Source organism: Numida meleagris, chromosome 8 (genome assembly GCF_002078875.1).
Source record: "Numida meleagris isolate 19003 breed g44 Domestic line chromosome 8, NumMel1.0, whole genome shotgun sequence".
Classification (NCBI taxonomy): Eukaryota; Metazoa; Chordata; class Aves; order Galliformes; family Numididae; genus Numida; species Numida meleagris.
Genome location: NC_034416.1, coordinates 4,897,939 through 4,920,006, shown reverse-complemented (window position 1 = coordinate 4,920,006; position 22,068 = coordinate 4,897,939). Strand labels below are relative to the sequence as shown.

Below are 22,068 nucleotides of genomic sequence, written 5' to 3'. Positions count from 1 at the left end.
GATTGTTCTGATTCCTATCAGTGTTACGTTTTTTCCCTTCACCTCAAGGGAAATCTGTTTCCTTTTTGCAGCTCTGGTATTGTCAATAGATGCTCTATAAATAGCGAGGAAAGCTACAGGCATTTCTATTTCTGTTGACATCTTCTGTCATTTAGCACTATTCTCCTAGCTCCTCATAGGGCTAGATTAATAAATAAAGTTACACTGCACAAGAGCATTCCACTGTTCCATGGTTGAACTAGATGATCTTAGTGGTGTTTTCCAACCTTAATGATTCCATGATTCTATGATTCACAAGTAGTGAACCACAGCTCTCCAAAGTTCTCCCATAAGCTGTCAGCTTCCCACTCATCACTGGACCTTCCTGGCAGCTCTCTTGCCACCTCCTCCTCTGGTTGCCTGGCCTTCACCACAATGTAGGTGAACCTACATTGTGGAACCATTCCTTGCTTCTTCTCTGGCGCTTTCGATGGCAGCCAGCACTTCATACAATGCAGTGCCTTTTGGTGGTCATGCAGTCAGGATGGATTGTTCAGCTGCTTTTGCTGGTTTGGTATCCTCCGCAGAGCCAACCCCCTATTTCTCCACAAAGTGACCCTAATAACACTGTGGGGTGCTGACAGCTTTACACCAGTCCATGTGCCCCTGGCTGTCAGCAGGCACTGCAAAGCAATGAATCGTACGCTCTGAATTACTGTCTCGTGTGCGGAGGTGCATGGAGCAGCCCACCTGCTTGGAAGGCAGCCAGCTTGCGTTTCCTTTGGCAGATGGGGAAAGCAGAAAGCCACTCAGAGTAGGCAAGGAAGCAATATTGATTCATTCAGTGGCAAGCGTGGCAAAGTGGTGAACCGAGCTGCAGAGCTGAATTGGTCTGGTGTAGCAAAACTGCAGATCTGGTGGCTGGGGAGGGGAAGGCAGTGGGTCTGCCCTGCTGCGTAAGCAAGTTGTGGGTGTTGCTTAGCTCCTCGAGGAGCAGGAGCATGCATCCTGATCACACCTTCCACGCAGAAGGCTGAAAGCACCACCTAGCAACATACAGAGAGGAAAATGCAGCTCTCCCAAACCATGGTCCCAGACCAGAGTAGGAGAGCAGTTGTGGGCAGCTGCATCACTGAAGGGCCAGACCAGCTGGGAAATTAGGCTGTGTACATAACGCAGTGCCTTTTCCACATGGGAAAGAGGAGCCGCGCTCTTAGTAGAATTTTTTGATGTTGGATGTCATTGTCTTTGTTGTGCACAACGATCTAAATACAGCCTTATCTCGACTCCTCTTTTCAAAGGATAACAGCCTATTACTGCTAGCAGTTAATCCAATTACTCTTTTAGGTCAAGGGGGAGCGTTCTGTGCAAATATTTTGGGAAGATGTGAAAAAATTATTCTGTGTGTTTGACCCAAAGAGTGCGTATTTCAGAATTTTTCAGCAGATCAAAAAGTTTAGAAATTCCTACTCCTACTGAAAGAAACATGTTTGAAAGGCTGCAGGCGTTCAATTTTGATTGTAAGACAAGGAGGAATGCCGTCTCGCTCAGGAAAAATCCGCCTGCAGATGCACTGGAGCAGATTTAAGTGGGTTTTGTGCCTGTTTTCTGGGGGTTGAGACGTCACGGTTGGTGAGCCAGGCTGGACCTCCTGCTTTGCTCATGCTTGGCAAGGAGTGGCTCCCCATCCCCTCTCACAGCCTTTTGCAGAAGGGATTTCTGATCACTGCTTTGCTTCGGTCTAGGCCCCCAAGTAGGATTAGGATTTGTCAGATATCTGTGGGGGTGCCAGTGCTTCAGCCTCTGCTCTGACCACAGCAGCTTGGGGCTCTTTGGGTAATGAGATCTGAGCTGGTGTGGTCAGCTGCTGCTGCTGGGAAAGTGAGCAAAAATGATGGTTGATGTGGGACAGGGAACATCCATCTCCCACCAGAGAAGAGCATCTTCTATTGATGCTCTTCTTAGAGCATCTACTATTGAATCCCAAAAGCCCCAGCTCCTAATAACCAGCACAATGTAATTCAGATCAGCAGCATGAAACATCATTAGTTCAGGTAGTAAAATCTCTCTGTTAGACAAGGAATTTACTTCTCCAAGACTGTAAATATCCGAGCTCTTCCACACAACTACTGCCCATCCCAAAATTTACGCTGCACTTACGCACGCCATAAAACTATCCAGAAAAAATGCCTGTTGCAAATTAAAATCAGCAAGTGCAGCTGCTCGGATTTTCTGATCTTCATTGTGAAAATAGCAAATCGGAGTCAGCCCAACTTCAGCGTTGCGAGCACACAGGTGCGCGATGGAAGTGAAGTTTCCAGCTGGTGACGCTGACGTCCCAGGGCTACTTGGTGAGAACACTTCTTTGGGATTTTGACAAAGCTGGGCAGGGAAATGATACAAATGGCTTGTGTTGCCAATATGAGGATTTGAGTGTACCACAACCCCAGAATGGAATTTCATTTTTTTGACTGTCTTGTAAGGATTTTTGTGCCCCGAGTTCATTATGTTGTTCAGATCCCTGGCAGAAATCACAGCTTCATCTGGGATAAAGCAAGGAGAAAACAAAGCAGAAATGGAAAGAAGCAGAGGAAATTGTTCTTGCATGTATACCTGAGAGCTTTTCATTAGCTGCTTCAATGTGGAAATGGTATTACAAAAAATACCCCTCTTTCCTCCCCACTCCCTGTACTGCAGGCACTGATTTAAGCAAGCTAGGTGGATTTTTTCAGGTATGTCCTCGCAAGGAGCCAAAAGGAAATTGATATCCTAATATTTTCCCTGAAAGAGGGGGAAAAAATAATCCTACACAGGTCTAACCATCCTGGGAGGCTGTGGTCCCATTCCTCCTGACCCTTCTTTCCTTTCTGTGTATGGCAGAGGCAGAGGATGAAGGAGATGCTCAGTGAGCATCACTGGTGTGTGCTGCCCTTTGTATTGTCCTTGTGTTGGGGGGAATGCCTTTATTGCTGTTGTTATAACTTGTTCCCTTGTGCCAAAGAGGGGATTTTTATTCTTTTTCTGGGTGCATGATTTAAGAGGGGCTCAAATACTGTTCAATGTGTTGAAGGTGTAGTGTAGAGCTCTGACTTCAGTCCCTCTGAAATGTCAGAAACGAAGTAATCTATTGCAAGTATCAGCATCTTGGGGCTCACAGCATGTAAAAGAGAATAAGAAAAGCAAGGGAACCTGAAGGTGTAAAATCATGTATCGGATAATGACTTGGAATGCCATTCAGGGAGGGAAGTCAGCAGAGGTCCACAGAAGCACAAAAATTATGTGTTAAATTGTGTCACATGTACAGGAAGAATTGTGGAATCATTAAGGTTGGAAAAAACCTCTAAGTTCATATAGTCCATCCATCCCCCTACCACCGATACTGCCCACTAACCACGTCCGTAGAGAGCAGCCTAAAAGGAGCATGGAGATTTCTCTTGCCTGGGTGCTAAGACAGATTTGCTCTATGGCTGCTACAGCCTTCTGCTAACAGAGCTGAAGCTTCTCCTTGTGAAAACCAGGGGGAAAAGAAAGCTTCCTTCCAGCTTTATTAAACTCTGAATTATATCACAGATTATTCAGCTGGAACCAGAGTCAAGGCCTATGGACAGGCTTGATGTTATGGTTTCTGGCAATTCTAGATGCGAGTGAAATGAAGTTGGACGTAAAAGAAAGACGTAAACCAGCAGTGTTTATTTAGCTGGAGTGATTATATAATGTAAACACGTTTGAATTTATCTCGAAAAGCATCCTGGTGCTGGCAGTCATCTTAGAGATGGGTTTCCTTTCTCTCAGCAAGGCTTATAGGAAGAAAGAAGCTTTTTTTTTCATGCTGGCTTGATGTCAGTAAGTTTTTATTATTGTAATTATTTTCATTTTTTAAAATCTAAGGAATGTGTTGCAGAATGATATTCAGCAAGTTAAATGTTTCCATGTAAGGAACATAATGGTTACTGCAGCTAACTTATGCCAACTGCTGAACAGATTATTTTCATATATACATAGTCGCTGTGTTTTCAGTCTCTACCAAAAATAACAAATCCAAAAAACAAGTGTATGTGAAGTTGTCTTTTTTAATCACATTCCAGCTAAGAATACTAAGATACAGGTATCTTTATCACCTGTGTCTGAGCCTTGTCCCTGTTGGATTCATGAGATGATGGATGTGCAGACAAATGAGGCATCGTGCCCATGGGGATGGAGTTAGGGTGAGCAGCTGCTGGAGGGTAACGGAGGCACAGCTGGGTGTGGGAGGCTGGCAGAATGACTGCACATCTGCCCTCGGGAAGATGGCCAAGGAGATGTAGGTATGTCTCAGTGAAGGTTTCTTCCTGAGACAGCGCCCACGTGATGGAGCATCTCATCTGGGTTTCTCATGGGTCTTCTGCTGCCCTTCTTGAGCGTGGTCCTGGCTTGTGATTTCTCCCCAGATTAGCTGATTTAAAGCTAACTTGTGTGTCTGTGCGTTACACCGCAGACTGTGAGCGTTTCCTTGGTCCTGCAATTAGCACAGCCTGTAATGGAGGGAAATATAGAGTAAAAGCAATGTCATTTGCTCCACATAGCACAGGATGTAATTACTGCTTTGCAAGTTTGTTACTTCCCTCATATTTACTGTCTGTCACTTCCTGTAGTATGTATGTAATTGCTTTTGTTGTTAGCAGTATCATACCATGTTCTTTCATGATATTTCTGCCATTTCCAAATGGTTTATTCACAGGTGTTGAACAGTGACCTTTTCGTGGTTGTGCACTGGTTAGTTTTAGTCACTGAAATGGACATCAGCTTTTCAAAGCTTTTTGCTTATATTCTCTTTGGCTGTAGCTTCCCAGTGGATTGGTGGCTTGCACCCATATCCGAGGTCCCGGAGCTGTCATTTTAGTGGCTCCACGAGGGCGTCTGGCTGTCATCACAGCAGGAAAATGAGGCTTTGGGGTCAGGGGTTTTTCCTAGTTTTGCCATAAATTCTCCTTCTGACTCGAGGCCATTCATCATGTTAAGAAAAGGTTTTAGCCGTTCCTGTCAAAACAGTGGTATCAATTATGTTACCCATACATCATCCCAGCGTTAAGGCTTCTTTAGAACCATGATTCCTCATACTTGCTCCACATGCCAGTGCTGTGATACGATGTTCTTCAAAACTAGGGCTCTGTAGCCCCGTGTTCAAGTAACCCGATGTCTGTTTGTTGATTTCAGCATGCTTGCTGGAGATGTAGTTCTCTTTGTGGTTTATTCACATTATTATTATTAATAATAATAATCTGTCTGCAGGTGATCAGAGTGTGTGGGTGAGTGGCAAGGGGCCAGTTAGATCTTCTCTACCTGTCTTAGTGAGCTTACCTGAGATAGGGATGGACCTACCTATTGATGCCAAGCAACTATTTGCCAGGCACTTGACAAACAGAATTGGTCCTCGGTGTTGGTTTGCAGATGTGTGAGCCCTCTGAACTCAGAGAAATAGCACCCAATGCCAAGCAGCTCTTGTAGCTGGAGCAGGTAATCACCAGTAGTTTGTTCTCCCCTGTTGACCCTATTAAGTGGCTGATAACTGCTTTCTGCATTTTTTTTTTGTACAATTTGTATTGGTTTGCTGAAGCGGTGGTCTCCCACACCACTGAGTGGGGCTTCTCTGGAAGGGCTCTGCCTCTCCGAGGGTCAGCCCTGAGACCTACCACTTGCCCCAGGCTGTTTGTGACAGCGGGGCACGCTCTGCTGCAGATCAGGCAGCTTGTTGGCAGAAGGTGGCTGTGCGTTTCGCTCCTCTGCTGGCTATCCTTGTTTCTCGATGCACATTATCCTTTATCCCTGTAAATGTCAGAGGGACGTGCCGTAGGCTTCCTGCGCCGCTGACGTCAGTGCCCCTGCACACAGCTCGCTGGTGGCTTTGTGCATGCTCGTGCAGCAGCACAGTCTGCGTGGTGACTTCTTGGAGGGACCCATCAGGGCTTGTTGGTCTTTGGCTCGTCTTGGCTGCTGTCAGTATGTTCCACGAACATGTGCGTAGCCTTCAAACCAGCCAAAGTGAAACTGGTATTGTTAAAGGAGCAATTATCCAGCAGCCCAGGCCTTGTGCTCCAGTGACCTCCTGCTCTTTTTTGAACCGTTTGTGCTTTTCTATTAACTGGTACATCTCTTCTAATGATATTTTTTTGTGGGTTATTAGTCCGTGTTGCTGGCACTGTGTGTCGTCTAATGAAGCAACAGCCACCGAGGTGCTAAGTGTCTTCTGTGGATTAATTGAGGTCTTAAAGACGGTGACTACCTGCTGTGGAAAGATGATCAGCTTGAATCATTTATTTATCTCCTAGATACATTTTTTGGTTTTTTTTTTCCTCTTTTACTAATGCCATTTTTGGTAGGAGATAAAAAAATCAAGTGAATGAAAACACAAGGGGTTCGTAGTTGTTTGGGGGGACCCACGTTGAAATCTGGCGGCTTATGTAATTGATGATGCATTCCCAGATACTGAGGAAACAGTTACATTGCTTGAATCAGCAGCCAGCACTTCCAGAACCAGAAACGTTTACGTAGCACTGCTCCCACTGCAGTTACGGCCTAGCATGTCAAGAGTTACTTCTCTGATCTTTGGGTTTTGACTTATTCCTTGGATTAGTTAAGTATTTGTTTTATTTGCTGCGTGGTTGTAGAAGCTCAGCGTGATTTTGGCTGTGGTTCTGTATCTGTGTATTGCATTAGGAATACTAGCGGTGGTTACAGACTGTCCTTTTAAAAAGCATTTAATTTCTGTTCTTGAGAGATGATTTGTTGCTTAAAGCTGTAAGCTGAGGAACCTTGCTATCTCCATTATTAAGGCTTCATTTTTAGATAGTGGAAAATTGTTTTAATTCTTTCTAGTAATGTAATGCTTTGAGGTAGCGGGAGCTTTCCGTATGCTCTATATTTTATCTTTTTACCATTTAATGGTCTGACTCCATTCAGAAACGACTTCAGACTGCATATCATTTATATTATTAATGGCAGTATTGATTTATAAGATCAACTTGAAAAAACGTCTTGCTGCTTTACAAGAAAGCCGTCAAAAGGATTAATGTGCTTTCTCTTTGTACGTCTACTCTTCTACCCACTGGAAATGATGATCAAGTCAAATGTCATTGGTTTATTATCCTTGCTCTGAGGAACTGTGTGTAATTACATATCCTGATAAAGGCATGTTGTCTTTATGTTGGGGGATAGATACGCTGATGCTGCATTACCTGCGGAGGTGGAATGATTGCTCCCTGATCTTAACATAGAGATGACCCGTGGCTAGGCCACAACAGCATGCCTTGTTTTTGTTTGTTTCTTAACCTGCATGCGGAATAGATAGAGGAGTTACAGGAGAATAAAGGTTTAGGAGAGAACTGCGTTGCTTTCTGGAGCAGTTATTCTGCATGAAACAATGTAAATTGTTGATGTTTATGAGAAGTGTTTATAAAAGTAGATATTTTCCCTACCCCTCTACCATCACGACTAAGATCCTTTAAATTTGATTTTCCTTCCTATAAACCTTTCTCTCCCTCCTTTCTTCCCCCCAACCCCGACGTTATGTAGTTGATTTAATTCTCTAGATTGCTTTCCTCAAGCTCTAACTTGAGTTCATTTTGTTATGTGGTGACCACAGTTATGGATGACGCTCCCCCTGGCACTCAGGAGTACATTATGTTACGGCAAGATTCGATCCAATCTGCGGAATTAAAGAAAAAAGAGTCCCCTTTTCGTGCTAAGTGTCACGAAATCTTCTGCTGCCCACTGAAGCAAGTGCACCTCAAAGAGAACACAGAGCCGGAAGGTTTGTGGCACTATGGATCCATGTTCTGTTTGTTTCTATTCTTTTTCTTTTTCCATGTATGTCCCTAGAGTGTGCTGTGTGTTTCCCAGCCTGTGTCAGTGCAGTGCAACTGATGCGGGAAGCGTGATGCACTCCATGTCCCCCTCTGCTTGCCTGTTAGTGTCTGATTCAGCTATCACAGGAGACTATATAGCCATGTACGGTATCATTCTAGACGAGAAGTAAAATGACGCTGCTTTTTCTTGAATAAAGTTTGTTTGTTTCAGCTCTCATCATTACACACTGCCCTTTTTTTGGCTGCCAAAAGTTGCTTGCTACTTCAACAGCATCAATTGCTACTTAAACAGCATCAATTCCAAGCTGGTTCTTTGTAGTAATGTTTCTGAAGCTGCACTCTGCTGAAAGTAATGGCACTTAGGCTCAGATTCAGCTTGTCCCCAGCACCTTTCACTCCATAAGGCTTCTGCATAGCGCTAGAGAATGCTCATGACAGCTGTACTTCAGCAAAGCAGGATGAACTCTGTGTGTAGTGCACGCCTGGTTGCATTTTGGAAAATGAAATGCATGCAGAGCAGAAAAAATAAGTAGAATGTTTTCTTTTTCAGAGAAAGCAAAGGTATGGTCTTTTCTCATGCTATGTTAACTAATATGGAGTTATTAATGGGGTATTCACATCTTTAACTTGTTGGTCTAGTGTACATAAGATGAAGCCAATTTTAATTCTATTTTTCTAAATATTTTATTGTTCCATGTGTGTTTTTCATTGCTGCTGCATATTCCAAGGCTTTAACTTTTCCAAAAGATCCAGTGTCTGCCCAGACAAACGATGCTGCTGCTGGTAGATGTATGTTAAAATGAAAGGTGTTTTTATTTATAAAAAAAATATTTTATTAAAGTGGCATTTGTTTCTCACCTCCCCAGGAATATTAAATCTGACACAAACGCTGATGTAAGATGTGAGAGAGGTTTTTTGTTTCAGTGATATTGCAACTGAACATTAAAATTGGGTTTTGAAAGCATGGGGTCTCATTCTCCTCTCAGTCCTGGAGCTGACTCAATAGGAGTTTTGATTTCATAATTCTGAATTCAATAAGCATCGAGTAAAGCTGAATCCCACTCTTCTGGATTAACGAATATAATGAATTTCCTATTGTCTGTCAGGATTTGTGTTGTTTGTGGGTAAATAATGAGCCCAGAACTGTTCATGTCAAGATCCTGTAGGAAGACGATGACAGCTGAGCTGCTAAAGGTACTCAGTATGCTTGGCAAATGGTATGTTGTGAATTGAAGGTTCTACGTGAGCTGTGAAGAAAAACGTACTCTGTGTCAAACAGATGTGGTCTCTAAAGCTGACCTCGTAGACCCACGTACTGTATTTCACATTTTCTTTGTGCTCACGTAGAACTCCAGCAGAAGCTGGTGGTCATTTCAGTGGAACTTGTGCTGAGAGCTGGATTTCTCCTGGTGACTAGTTTAGCTACGATCATGTGCAGTGGATAAATCCAGTTTTGTGCTAATGACCTGTTGAAGAGGAAAACACAAGGGAAGTGGATTTGTGCTGGGCCCTTTGTCTCCAGACTGTGTGTCTCCTGGGAACGTGGTTTGGTTCAGCACTAAGGATTTCAGGAGCTGCTGGGAGAAGGGCGCAAGGTGCTGGCTCAAAGTGAAGACCTGGAGCCTGTCAGATCTGCTGTGTTGTTGCCTGAAAGCCAACAGTTGCTCTTCTTAGGTTCTCCATAAATCTCCATACTGTCTCTTTCCAGCAGCTGTTATTCCTTCCTCTATGGCATATGGTATTGTTAATCATACTTACTGAAAATGTTTAGTTTTAAGAGGAAAACTTTCCATCTTCTACTGCAGTCTATGAGGATGAATGTCTCTTTTGCTGTCCCCTTCCCCCTTCTCCTTTCCTCCAGGAATTTTGCATTACTAACAGGGGAAGCCATGGTCATATTGACTTATCCCACAATGAATGGACTTGTGGGATATCATTTCAGTGGAATTTTTATTGTTGCATGATTTCTACAAGTGTTTCTGAGGAATACACTCCTTCTAGCATGAGAAGGAAAATGCGTTTGTGTCCTTTTAGCCTCTGCTGCAGCTCAGATTGCCTAGAGCTGCATTGGTCTTTTCCTTTGAAATCTGTTTGTGGGCTGACAATGGTGCTGGACCTCCTGAAAGGCTGCACGTCATCCTCAATGGTTTGTTGGCATGAAGCTGAAAAATTGAATGAATTTATCCAAATTGAATGAATTTATCCAAACTGAATGAAATTATCCAAACTGTGCTATCAGTGTAAACAGGAGACAGTTGATTGGAGTCAGTGGAGCAGCTGACAGAAACTCTATCTGGATACTTTATATTGGGAGCCCAGCAGTCAATATCTCAGCTGTGCTGTGAGATGAATGAAAAAAAAAAATGCTTAAATCTTCTACGATAATGTAATTTTCCCATCTTTGAAGGTACTGGAAAGTACAGTAACTAAGTTGCTATTAGGAAACATCCATTACGCCATTTTCCTATGAGAGGTTGTATGAAACACTACGGACTTGAAAGACTCTCCAGAGAATACAGAAATGTACTTTTTTTTTTTAACCTGCTGAATAATGACGTAGGAATACGTAGCAATTCCTGCATGTTTCTAACATTGCAACTTATCTAAATATTTAATGATGGATTTCTTCTCTGCGCTTCTAACCAGGCTTTCAGACAGGGTAAATGCTTGGGCCACCTCAGTTATCACTTCAGGATTTGGATCCCCTAAGCATGTGTGATCCTGTCAGGTAAAAGACTTTCTGGGCTTTTTGCAGGAGTGTTTGAGGCATGTTCTTCTATTTGCTAAAACACTTAAACAGCACCTCACTCTGGTATTTGAAATAGGTGGTGAGTCCGTCAGACTCATTTCTTGTATCTCAGGCCCATTCCTAAAAACAAGAGAAGGAATGAGAAAATGGATCTTTTTTTCCCAAATTAGCCTGTCTTGGTTTCTCGTTCTTCTCCTGACACCCATCATGTCTGCTTGCAGTCTCAGCCTTTTTCACAGCACACATGTGCATCAAATACCCCTTAGCAGAAAAGATTGGTGTGTTTGATATTGACCTGGAGGACGTATAAAAAATTGTTGGTCCAGTAACTATGGCAAACACAGCCTATCTTAAGTAATAGATGTGGAAGGAAGGAGAAGGAAGAATGGGAAATCAAAGCAGTGTTATCTTCCCAAAATGTGGGAATTCCCACTTGAGCCTCACACCAGTGGGGTGACATGTCAGTCTGGATCGCAGTTCGGACGGGAAGCTGTGTTTCCTAATGCTGTAAGGTACTCTGGACTAAGTTAAAGGCTGAACTTCTGCTTCATTCTGCATCGCTTCAGCTCCGTTTGCTCAAAGTCATTCTACCGTTGACAATGCCATGGATCTCCGAATTGCAATAAAACAAGAGGAGCAGACATCCTTACCTGAACGCGAGCTCCTGTGGGCATTGAGCACTGTGTACAATTACATCCAAGCAGCAGCAACATACAGGGTGTTTTTGTAGCTTCCCTCAAGCCAGCAACACAGTGCTAGCCGGAGAAGGGCCATCTGAAGTACATTTTGCAGCTATTTGTTCTCTTAAATAGTTTAAACATAAGCTGCTGCTATCTGTATAAAACATGGTTACATAAAAAGAAGTCTGCTCCTGGAAAACTAATTTGAGTTGTGTTATTACATCCAGAGGAGAGGAAATAATGAGAGAAATGTTTTTTAAAAACACCCATTGGTTAGTCACAGGCACATAATCAGGAGTCTTGGCCTCTTGCCCACAGTTCTGTTTCCATGCAGGATTTTTTTTTTTGTCTTTTTTTCTACTTTTTTTTGGTAACATTTAGTCTCCCTCCAGGCATACGTAACCTTTTTACACAAAAAAAGCAGGCAAGCATCACAAAATCTCTGTTGGGGATAGGGAGAAGGAAATCTGGGATAGCAGCTGGTAATGAGTAAAGGCAGCTTTCCTCCACCAACAGGAAATCTGATTAGATAGAAAATGTTAAGGATGCTAATAGGAAACAAGCAGCTTCACTGTTGCCCTTGACAATGGTTTGTTATCTTGATCCCCAGCAATGGGATGAGTGGCAGAGCTCATCCTGGGGGCGAGGAGGAGGGAGGACACTGAAGCACATTACGTGTGAGCTTGGCTCTCCTGCCTACCCTGTGTGCACACTCTGTTTTGTCACCAGCAGAAATTCTGGAGCCTTTATGTTGTCACACTGAATGTCCCTTCAGTGCTTCAAGTGTTCTGTCGTCGCTGATAGTACTGGTACTTGGCACTCTAATTATACACTTTTTCCTCCAGACCAAATCAGGCCAATTAACTTGGCTCACTCATTTGATTGTATTAATACATCTGCATTTCTGCACTTTGGAGAATAAGAAGGGGAGGAGAACCTGTATTTTGAATCAACGAGAATTGTGAGAGGTTTTTAACTTCGTAAATTGTTCAGAGCTGGATAAGACTTAGTATTCCAGCGGGGAATAATAGACTAGAGCAATGTGAACCATGGGTACAGCCCACCTCGTGTCTGAGATGTTCAGAGCCAGCATTGGCCATGAGACACTGGGAAGGGGTTCAGCAGCTGTGCTGCAGGCCTGCTCAGTCCTGGATTTAAGCAGGACCTGCGGCTGCCTGGAAGGGACTCGCTGGTTCATTGGATAAGGATGGGATCCTGCCCCTCTCAGCCCTCCTGTGGGGGATGTGAGGCTTTCCCTCTGCCTTGAGTCCTGGCATTGGCAAGAAGGAGCAGTGAGAGATGCCTGAATCTTGTTCAATACTACATGAAAATAAGCTCTCAATCCTGTCTCTCTGGATACATGTGGAGTTGCTGCAGCTATGGGACCGTATCTGTTGTGAAGGATGATCTAAAAGGAGTGACACAGACCACAAAAGCCAAAGGTCTGAAGCTGCCACAGTTGTAATGGCTTTTTCTCCCAAAAGAGAAACCAACTTTGGCTCAAGTGATTAAATGATAACCTTCTATTTCAGGGCATTGGGAGGCGGTGGTGACAACAGTACTCTTATTTTCTTCAGACGCCATGTACATAAAGCAGAGCAGCTCAGTTCTGTGAGTGGCTGAGCCCTTTTGCCCTGATCCTCCAAAGCCTTGAAGCGCATGATTAACTTTGAACATATGAGTGCACCCAACAGAGTCAAAGGGAATGGGATGTGCTTAATGAGCTTACCTGAATACTGTCTGGGCCTGGCTCGGATTCAGGCTCCAGCAGTTCAAATCCAGAGTAATTCCACCAGAATCCAAGATTTACTCAAAATATTTACTTGTCTGCAAGTGAGATCAGGTCCCCTTTGTAGAGTTTAATTTGATTTCTTCTTTTCTTAATTCCTTAGTTTCTATGGTCCTTATTGCTACAGCCACTCATGGCTGAATGTGCTTGTGCTCACAGCACTCCTGTGAAGAAAGGAAGTTTAATGTTTCCCATTAGAAAGAAGGAAGTGAAGGACTAGATTCTCAAAGCTATTTGGACATCTCATCAGTGTTAGTATCAATAGCACTCCTACTGAATCAGCCGAGCGTTAAGTACTTAACTTTATCTTCTGAAGAGTTTGGGGTGTGACACTCCTAGCTGTGCAGAGCTGGAAATCTAACATCTCCATAGATTTACACTTGGAATATGAGTTTTTCATCTTTCTCATTGGCAGCAGCTCTGCACCAGTGGAGCTGCCTCCAGCCTTCCCTTCCTGCCTTCCTTGCCTCCCGCTAAGCGCAGGCACAAGGGATGGAGAGAGGGCACCAGGAGCAGCCAGCATGACCGGGTTCCTATTTCAGCTTTTCCCTTATACTGTGTTATACTACTTCTTCAATTTTCTACACTTTATTTACTTTTTATTTACAAGTGCTTGGCTCTGCAGTTAGTCTTTATGCATCCAGCCATGTGCTGTCTTATAGAAAACACCTCTTTCTAAGGTGGCTCATGATGATTTAAAGAATAAGATTGTTATTCCCTGTTTAAAGTCATGGGCAGGAGCATCTCATTGTTGATAAAACATGTCTATCAGAAGAAATGAAGATAAAATAGAGGGAATAATGGTAACCCAGGCACCATTTCTCTGCTAGAAGTAGAATTTCATACTTAGATGTGCCACTGCTTTTCCCGGTCTGCTTTGCAGGCCTCCAGCTCATGGGGGGAGTCCAGCTGGTGTTCAACATCAGTGGGCTGGTGCTCACCCTGTGTCAGAGAGATTTGTATAAGTAATGGCATTAGGAGCAGCCTTAGTGCTTTCATTTCATGACTGGATTTTAATTCTCAAACTGGTGCTGGCCTTGTTGCCGAGCAGAACCTAAGGAGAGCTCTTACCTACATGTGTGCTCTGAGAGGCAAATCTTTTATCTGTGGCATTTGCTATTTTGCTGTCATCTCAGAATAAATATTCATTATGGAGACAGTATCTGACACTTAGCATAAACGAAGTAGGATATTTAGACCAAATGAGTCACACGGATGCGCTTTTCTCATCCTGTCTTTCAAAGGACTCTTTGAGAGCTTCAAAGAATGCTCCTTGTACGGAGGAAGGCCTTTGTCTTGCTGTTTTTTCCCTCCATGATTCTCCTGAGGAAGCGTCAGGCTTCACTCTTCAAACTGTCCTCATATTAAATCAGGTGATGTAGTTCTTTATTAATAATAAAGGTTCTTCTTTGTACCTTATTCAGCTACACGGTCCATCATAATTATTGCACGACCCTTTATCAGCGTAATGTCTGTAGTATTTAACTGTTGACCTTTAGATTGAGAGCGCACCAATTCCTCGTGCTGTTCTAGGTTAGAACAACTCCAGAAGCAAGTTGTTGTTAAACTTCTTAGCCACCACTGTAAAGTTTATTCCTTTCCCAAGGTAATCATTTACAAAACAATTTAGGCACGGTGCAGGAAAGCAAACTACAGAGATCCCCTAGCTGCAGTCCCACATCTATGCAGCCCAATGCATTGCTGTGTGAGGGTTATAATTGTTTCAGCAATAACTAGCTTGAGTTGTTCACAGTGTTACGCTGCAGCTTTTGGTTTCAGGATTAGCTCAGCTGATACCTAACTCAGGGCTTTCTGCTTTGTTCTGTTGGCAATCCGAACCTTCAGTAACTGATGCTTTTGAATGAACAAAAGTGAAGGCAAAGCAAATGTCAGGATTCATCAGAAAGTCTAACAGACTCCTCACTCTAGGACTGTCAGGAGAAGAAAAGTTGTACGTTAGCATTGAAGTCAGATTGCTATACTTATTCCTGCACACCCCTGGGGGGTGAAGGTCCACTTTGAAGGACATCCACAAAGAAGGTGAGCTTAGGGTATGCAGTGACATGGAGTAGGTGTAGGCATGAACCCACTAGTTGACACAAATTGGGGGCAAAAGAGCTTTGTTTATGCCTTTAAGCATATTCACTAGAAGCTAAGGAGATCAGGTCTTTTTCTAAACTGTGTTATTGCACATTATGAATTTGTCCTCCAAATCAATAATGAAACATTCCCAGAGTTCAGTACAAGACAGTCCTTCAGCACTGGCACTTAGACACTTGCTGAGGTCTGGTTTGAGTGCTCTCAAGAACACTGGAGAGGTCCTCTGGTGCAGCAGCGTTGGAGGTGAATGCTAGTTGCATCAACAGGTTTCTCCTGAAGGCAAATAGGTTTCCTTTCCCTGCTCATTCCTGCCTGCCTGGGCAGCTCTCAGCCCAGCTGAGAGGCCCACATCCTTCATGTTTTTGTGCTTTTGGGGAATTCTGCCTTCTTGGAAAGGTGCTCACTTCAAACTCAGTCTGGTCTCCCTGTGCTTTATGTGCTACATATTGATTCAAATATGTGGTGAGCCTGCAGCAATGTGGAGTGGTGTTCTTTTATGATTGCATAAGAAGATAACTTTTGGCAATAGCATTTTTGTCTCTATTTAGTTTTCTTTCTTTTTTAAGTGCTTTGACCTACAAAGCTGAAGAAACTACAGAAGCTCTTCCCAGACATCACTGAGCACAACAGAGGTCCAAAGATTGCAGAAGGCCAGAGTTTTTCTAGAACGCTTACGTAAAATTGCTGATTGCTTTTGCAGTAGTTTGGGGGAAGTCAGTTCTCAGAATATTTCAAATTCCCTTTTTTTTTTTTTTTTTTTTGCCCGCTGGTATCTATCTACAAAGGTTTCCTGCTGCGTGCAAATTCTTTGATTTTGCTTATATGTTATTTAAGAAAAAAAACTTCATCAGCATGGTGCAAAATATTTGCATATCTTCTTCTAAGCTAGTCCTTGTCCTCCAGAAGAGAAAGGTGTACTGTCAAGCAAGACCCATTCAGGAAGATTGAGCAGATGATTGCTGAGTATTGATCTCAGTGTGCTTGTTTGTTTTTGTCTGCCTTGTGCTCGGAAACAGTAAGGCAGACAGATCTTTTTTTCTGAAGGGCTAAGATTTTGGACAAGGTTGGTTAAACCCTGAAGATTACAAGAGATGTAAACATCTGACTTACTGATGTGTATTCAGCATGTGGCTTTACATCCTCTTGAAGTGACATGATGTTCCTTGAACTCAATAAGTGCATTTTGGAAACATGGAGAAGTCCTTTCTCAGGTGTCTTGGATGCTCCTGATCTAAAGTTAGCTGTATGGCACGTTTCAGGTAAATGAAACAATTCTTACATATTGACTGAGCAAGGAAAATATGAAGATATAAACACCTTGCTGATACTGCACAAGAAGTCTTCAGGAACTAGCTGTCCTTCCTACCTGACATTTCCACATTGTGCAGCAGTCCCTTCTACAGAAGTTATTGGTTCACCTGAGTTATTTCTCACTAATCTAAATAAGTTTTTAAAGTTTATCTAGAACAGAATTTAGCCAGAATAAAAACTAGTGCCCACTCTTTGTGTTTGTGCCAATATCATTAAACCAGATTCTAATTTGTTTTGTATGTCTCTTGACATGGAGAGGTTATAGTGCATGAGGTGGTAGGTGGACGTAATTACAGAGATATCTAAGCGTGCTGAATGTTTGGCTGGAGCCCAATACAGAAGACAAATGAAGTAGCCCGACACTGCTTTCTCTTAATTGCTCTGATTGAGGCTTGGTTTCCTAACAAATATTTTTAAATAACAACTTAGCCTTCCTTATGCTTAGTTTTCCTTCTAGATACAATACTCCAGTCCCAGGATTTCTTTCCTTGCGTTATGTGGAAGAGGCATATTTAATTCTTCAGCTGTCTTCCTTACTACCTTTATGAGAAGGTTAGAGGCTTAACTGGCCCTAGAGCTTCTCATCATTAGAGAGTGAAACCAAGAGGCTTACTGTAAGAGGGTGAAAAAGTATCTGTGTTTCTGAATAACTGGAACTTACCCCATACAGCAAGCTGGTACTTCAACATCCATTGAAGATGCCTCGATAAATTGTCACGAAGCTCCTCAGGGATGGAGGGGCCAGTGAACTGTTGGCTGCTGACTTTGGAAATAGAGCTTCTTTTCCTTCAAATTCCCTGCCTGTCCTCATGGAAACCATCTTTTCACCAGTGCTTCACCAGCTTTTCAGCGTTGTGAAGACAGATGGGACTGCTGTGAAGTCAGCTGTGAAGTCCATCTTCAGGACAAGAATCTGGGATGCAGTGAATGCTATGCTACGTTTTGAGTCTTTTGATAAAGACATTTACAGCATAAACCACGTTTGTGGCGGCTGTCAGTCTGTTCTCCTGGCTTTCCTCTGAGCAGTCAAATGACTTTTCATTTCTGCAATCGACAGTACTGAATTTGACAGTATCAAGAGTTGTTACGAATGTAAGGTTTATTTTACTTGTGTGCTCTTGCTTAAGTGATTCCTGCTCCCATTTCTCTTCTTCAGCAAGTCCAGCTTGTTCGAGTTGGTAGTTGAGGACCGTGTTTTGCTCTTTAGCTGTTCTTCCTCAGGTGAGTATAATCGCTCTCTCATTTTAGAGAAGTGGCAGAGCTGACTTCAATGTAGCTGGTGTCTTTCAATTGTTGCTAGTAGAAAATGCTTAACCTTGTCATAGTCAGCGTATTCCCTCATAACGATGAGCTATCAGTGCTAACCCAGTAGAGTTTATGTGTTTATAACTTTAAATACTCTTTAAAAACAGTAGTAAGAAAAGGTTTGAATGGGTCTTGATTGGCCAAATGCTAGTAAGCAGTTTCTTCAATCACGTGGATATTATATGAATGTAAAAATGGTGAGAAATTTTGCTGGTCTTTATACTAATAACAAAATAACGTGCTCAGGAAATTACATTAAATGAAATAATTCATTTAATAATACGTGCAGTCAAATGTACAGTCAGTATGGCACTGGCCATGGTTAAAATAAAAATATGGTGCTAGTTACTTCAAAGTTCAAGTCAAAACAAACTTTCCTTCTGATGTTGAAGAACTTTATGATATGCAGTTGCCACTAAAGTGGATGTTATATATTCCTTTAAGTTCAGATGGATGTTCTACTTGAAAAATTCCTTTGTCCCTTGATAGTTTTCCTCCAAAACATAGACAAGGAGGTTATGTTAAATCACTTGTCTACTGGGTTGTTGAGCCAGCTGCTTTCAAGGGATGCTGATTAGCCCTGAGTCACTGGAGGAAGACTAAGCACATCACTGTAAGGTTCTCAAGTTAATGTGGACTCCTCTTTAAAGGTGATAACCTTCTAAGCAAAAATTAGCAGGCTGTTTTAAAGATTTCTCTTGGCTGCTTCTTTGGCACTCATGTATATGCTTTCCTAAGGATGCTCATTTTGTGTGTAAATAGTACTTTTCTCAAATTCAGAACACAGGAGAATGTTCTTTAGGACGTAATGGCAGTGGATGCTCAGCTTATGAAGGCTGGTACCACTGGGAACCCTGAGAACTCTGATAAGTTGATAGGTCATTTCTGCTGAACACACTTGTGAAGATAAACTCTCTTTTCATTTGCTGAAACATACTAGAACTCCATTCCTATTAATTCTAATTTGAAAGCAAGTTGCAAAGAAAAAAAAAAAAAAGATGAAGGAGAGATTGGGATGGCAAGTTATGAAAGGAGAATGAACATAAAGAAGACTCTTCTGAATGGAAACCTGAAAGTAAGTGAAAGGACCCAGACAAGACAGAGGTCTTCACGGAAAGAAAGAAGAATTAGTTAAGCAGCTGTAAGTTTGTTTTGAATAACATTGTGTTTATTATGTCAGTGTTACCAGAAAAAAAACAGTCTGCTCTCCTTGGGTTGTTTGGCATTACACTGAGTAGATCCAACCCCATGGACCAACCAACCAGAGGCACGGGGCACAGCAGCTTCTTCTCTAACTCCACGTTCACAGCTGTGTGCATACTACCATGTGTATGGGATGATTTGTACATCTAAAACAGTGGATCCCAACTGCACAAGTAGTTTTCCACACCCTCAAGCTCAAGAAAATTAATGTCAGCTCAAGAAAACGAAGGAAGTACATTGACTTCTGAAGAATGCCACCAGCTTAAATCTGATCAGATTTACTTCTGGATGGACTCTTTAATTAGCACATGTGAATGGCGGAATTGTTTGTCCAAGAGACTAACTGAGGAAGACCACAGAGTAGGACTTGAATGGTTTATTCCTGATATAGTGCTTCCTATAGGAGATTTTGTACTGCCTCAACAGAAGTGAAAAGGTGCCTTTTAAAAACTAATGTCTCAAAAGGACGTCTTTTAAAAAATCCCCAACGCTCCTGCCAGGTTTTTTTCAGTGGCGCTTTTTTTTTTTTTTGGAATTTTTTTTGACAACTTTTAAAGTCATCTTGTTGAGATGGATGCTGGCCTACGTTTTTCATCATAAGTCCTTGGCCAGATTCTTATTTATGGATAAAATTGGAATTCAGTCAACCTGGGATGGATGCAGGGAGAGTGGTTGTTGGCTTCAGGTCAATTTGTCGTCCAAGTTCTGCAATACATCCCCAAAGATTTCACCACATACATTTGAAACGCAGCAGTGACTGAACTTGGTGTTGCAGGGGAGTTCTATATTTAGTTCTGCTCTCTTGCAAGGAGCTGTTTCCTGTTCAGGTGCCAAACTCTCTACTGCTGTTCATTTTTTTTCTCCCCCCAGCAATCTTTCTGCCTATCCTGTGTTTCATCAGTCATTCTATTTCTTTCCAAGTCGATATCTAAGCTCAGTCTATTCTTGCTCTATGAAGTCCATCCTCTTTTTGTTTAGTGCTAGGGAAAGAAATATGAGAGGCAGAAGAAGGCTGGGGAAAGAGCATGCAGTAAAATGCTGTCAGCTTAGGAAGAAAACTTTAGTTAAAAGGTTCAGTTGTACTACTGTGATTCAGGATGGGACTCCAGGGAAGGATCAAGATTGACTCTTGCAGTTGGTAGTTAGAACAAATTCACAGATCGTTTAGAGCTTCTTTATGATCTTTAAAAATCTAGTGGTGACAATGTTGTAGACTATGGGATAGCTGATGTCTAATTTCTCCATCGTTGCAATAACAGAACCGGTTATTTGCTATTAATATAACTTGTTCGGATTGGCATTGCCTCATTTGAAGTCAGTGAATCTTGAAGCTGTGAAACAAAAGGAACTGCAGGTGTTAGCTGAGGACCTGACTCCCAGTGTTTTCTTCTAACTTCCTGAGAGACTAACTGCTCAAGGTTGATTTTATTTGTGGTGCTGCCAAAAGTTCTAGGAATCCTCTGACACTCCATTAAGCTTAGCTGCAATGAAGGTCCTATAAAGAACAAGTGATAATGGCTTTGCTTGCTTCAGCTACTCCAAATAGCACTTCTTCTCAGCAGTCTATTAAAACCAAGTGAGAGGGGAGGAAGAAGAAATCCATATGCACAAAATGGAGAGATCTTATCTGAAGGTATGTCTTCTGCAGCTTCTGAGAGAGTCTGTAACATGAACCTTGAAGACTTATGAAGAAACTGCTTTCATAAAATGTCAGATTTTTTTATTAAAAAAAGAAATATGGAAATAGGTTCACCAAAAGAAAGGGGTGTGACTGTGTAAATGTGCCATATAATTGCATGGGTCACATTTCGTTAGAAACTTTGCATTGGATGAATTGATTACTTCCATTTGGAGTCTAAGTTCAGCTAAGAAAATATTTTCTACTTTTTTCTTTTTTATTCCTAAAGGCTCAGCTTTCTGATTTTGATACATGAAGAGCTGAAAATAGTTATAAACTCGAGACAACCTAAATCTTGACTGGTGTTAAAGTCTGTGTTCCTAAATGGTTTCTGGGTATGAGATGACACTGAGATATGCAGTTTCTCTCTTAGCGATTTCTTCTAGTTGTGCTTCCTGAGCTCCTCTCTGCTGAGGAGATGTAGCTTAGGGGTCATGTAGTGGGGAGGGCAGCTGAGTGCAGCTACCACTAATATTTAATGCTTGAGAAACTGTGAGAGTAGGTCAGTGCTGCTTTTGTAGCCATGTAGAAGTCTCATGAGCAGTTGCAGGAGTCTTCACTGGAGTCTTCCCAGGCAGATTTCTCCTTTTGTTGTTTATAGAAATGTCTCTCATTTTTAGCCATCTCATCCTCCACTTTCTGTAATAACCAAACTCTAGGCCAAGCTGAAAAATTGTCCTACACTTCCAAAGCAGTTTTCTTGTTCCTTCTGCATAGAAGGACTCCATCCATTTTCTTTTTGAAAAAGGAACCATGTATTGTATTAGCAATCCATGCAAAGTCCACCTTTTTTAATCCCATCTACCCAAAGATATATCTTTCCTTGGGTTGAAAAGTACTTTCCTTGGACAAAAAAATTTTATTTTTTAATTTCCTTAAAAGGAATTTGATTGGAGACAGGCCATGAAAACCAGTGAATTTTCTTGGTCTCTTACTGCTCATCTCATTTGTAAAAGATGCCCAAACTGTGCCTTTCCATGTCCACATCCAATCAGTAAGTTGAAGTTATATTGCATATGAACAAGTAGAGATAAAGATCTCCAGTCTCATTTGCTCATACCTCTACAGAGCATATTCACTGATAGTATTTGGCAGAAAGAATGGCATCAATGAAAAATTAGTAAGTTCAAACTATGAATGAAGGAATTAATGGCTAAGAAATTGAAGTACATCAGAAAACGAGAGTGTAATTTCTTGTCTTTTACACGGATCATATTTTTAACCCCTTGGATGTCAGGAGTTCATGGCCAGGAAGTTAGAAAACTAACCAACAGAAACACTGGGAAATGTCCTCTTCATGGAGAAGAGGCTGTTGTGCTTGCTGACTGTTGCTGGCATAGGTTCAGCTTAAAAAGATTCAACATTTATTGACTGGGTAAGATACCTGCAACAGTAATTGCTGTATTCCCAGGACAGTGTATTTCCACTTAAGG

At 42.1% G+C, this 22,068-nt stretch overlaps 1 protein-coding gene across 3 annotated transcripts in view; it reads left to right on the top strand.

Moving 5' to 3' along the window:
* The window catches only part of FGF13 (fibroblast growth factor 13), a 221,411-nt gene that overhangs the window by 108,146 nt on the left and 91,197 nt on the right, over positions 1 to 22,068 (top strand). Inside the window, exon 3 of one of the 3 annotated variants that reach the window (XM_021405832.1) lies at positions 7,598 to 7,765. The exons of the other annotated variants lie outside the window; for them this stretch is intronic. Coding sequence (XP_021261507.1) covers positions 7,598 to 7,765 — 168 coding nt within the window. The remainder of the gene's footprint in view (positions 1 to 7,597; positions 7,766 to 22,068) is intronic. 3 annotated transcript variants of the gene reach the window in all.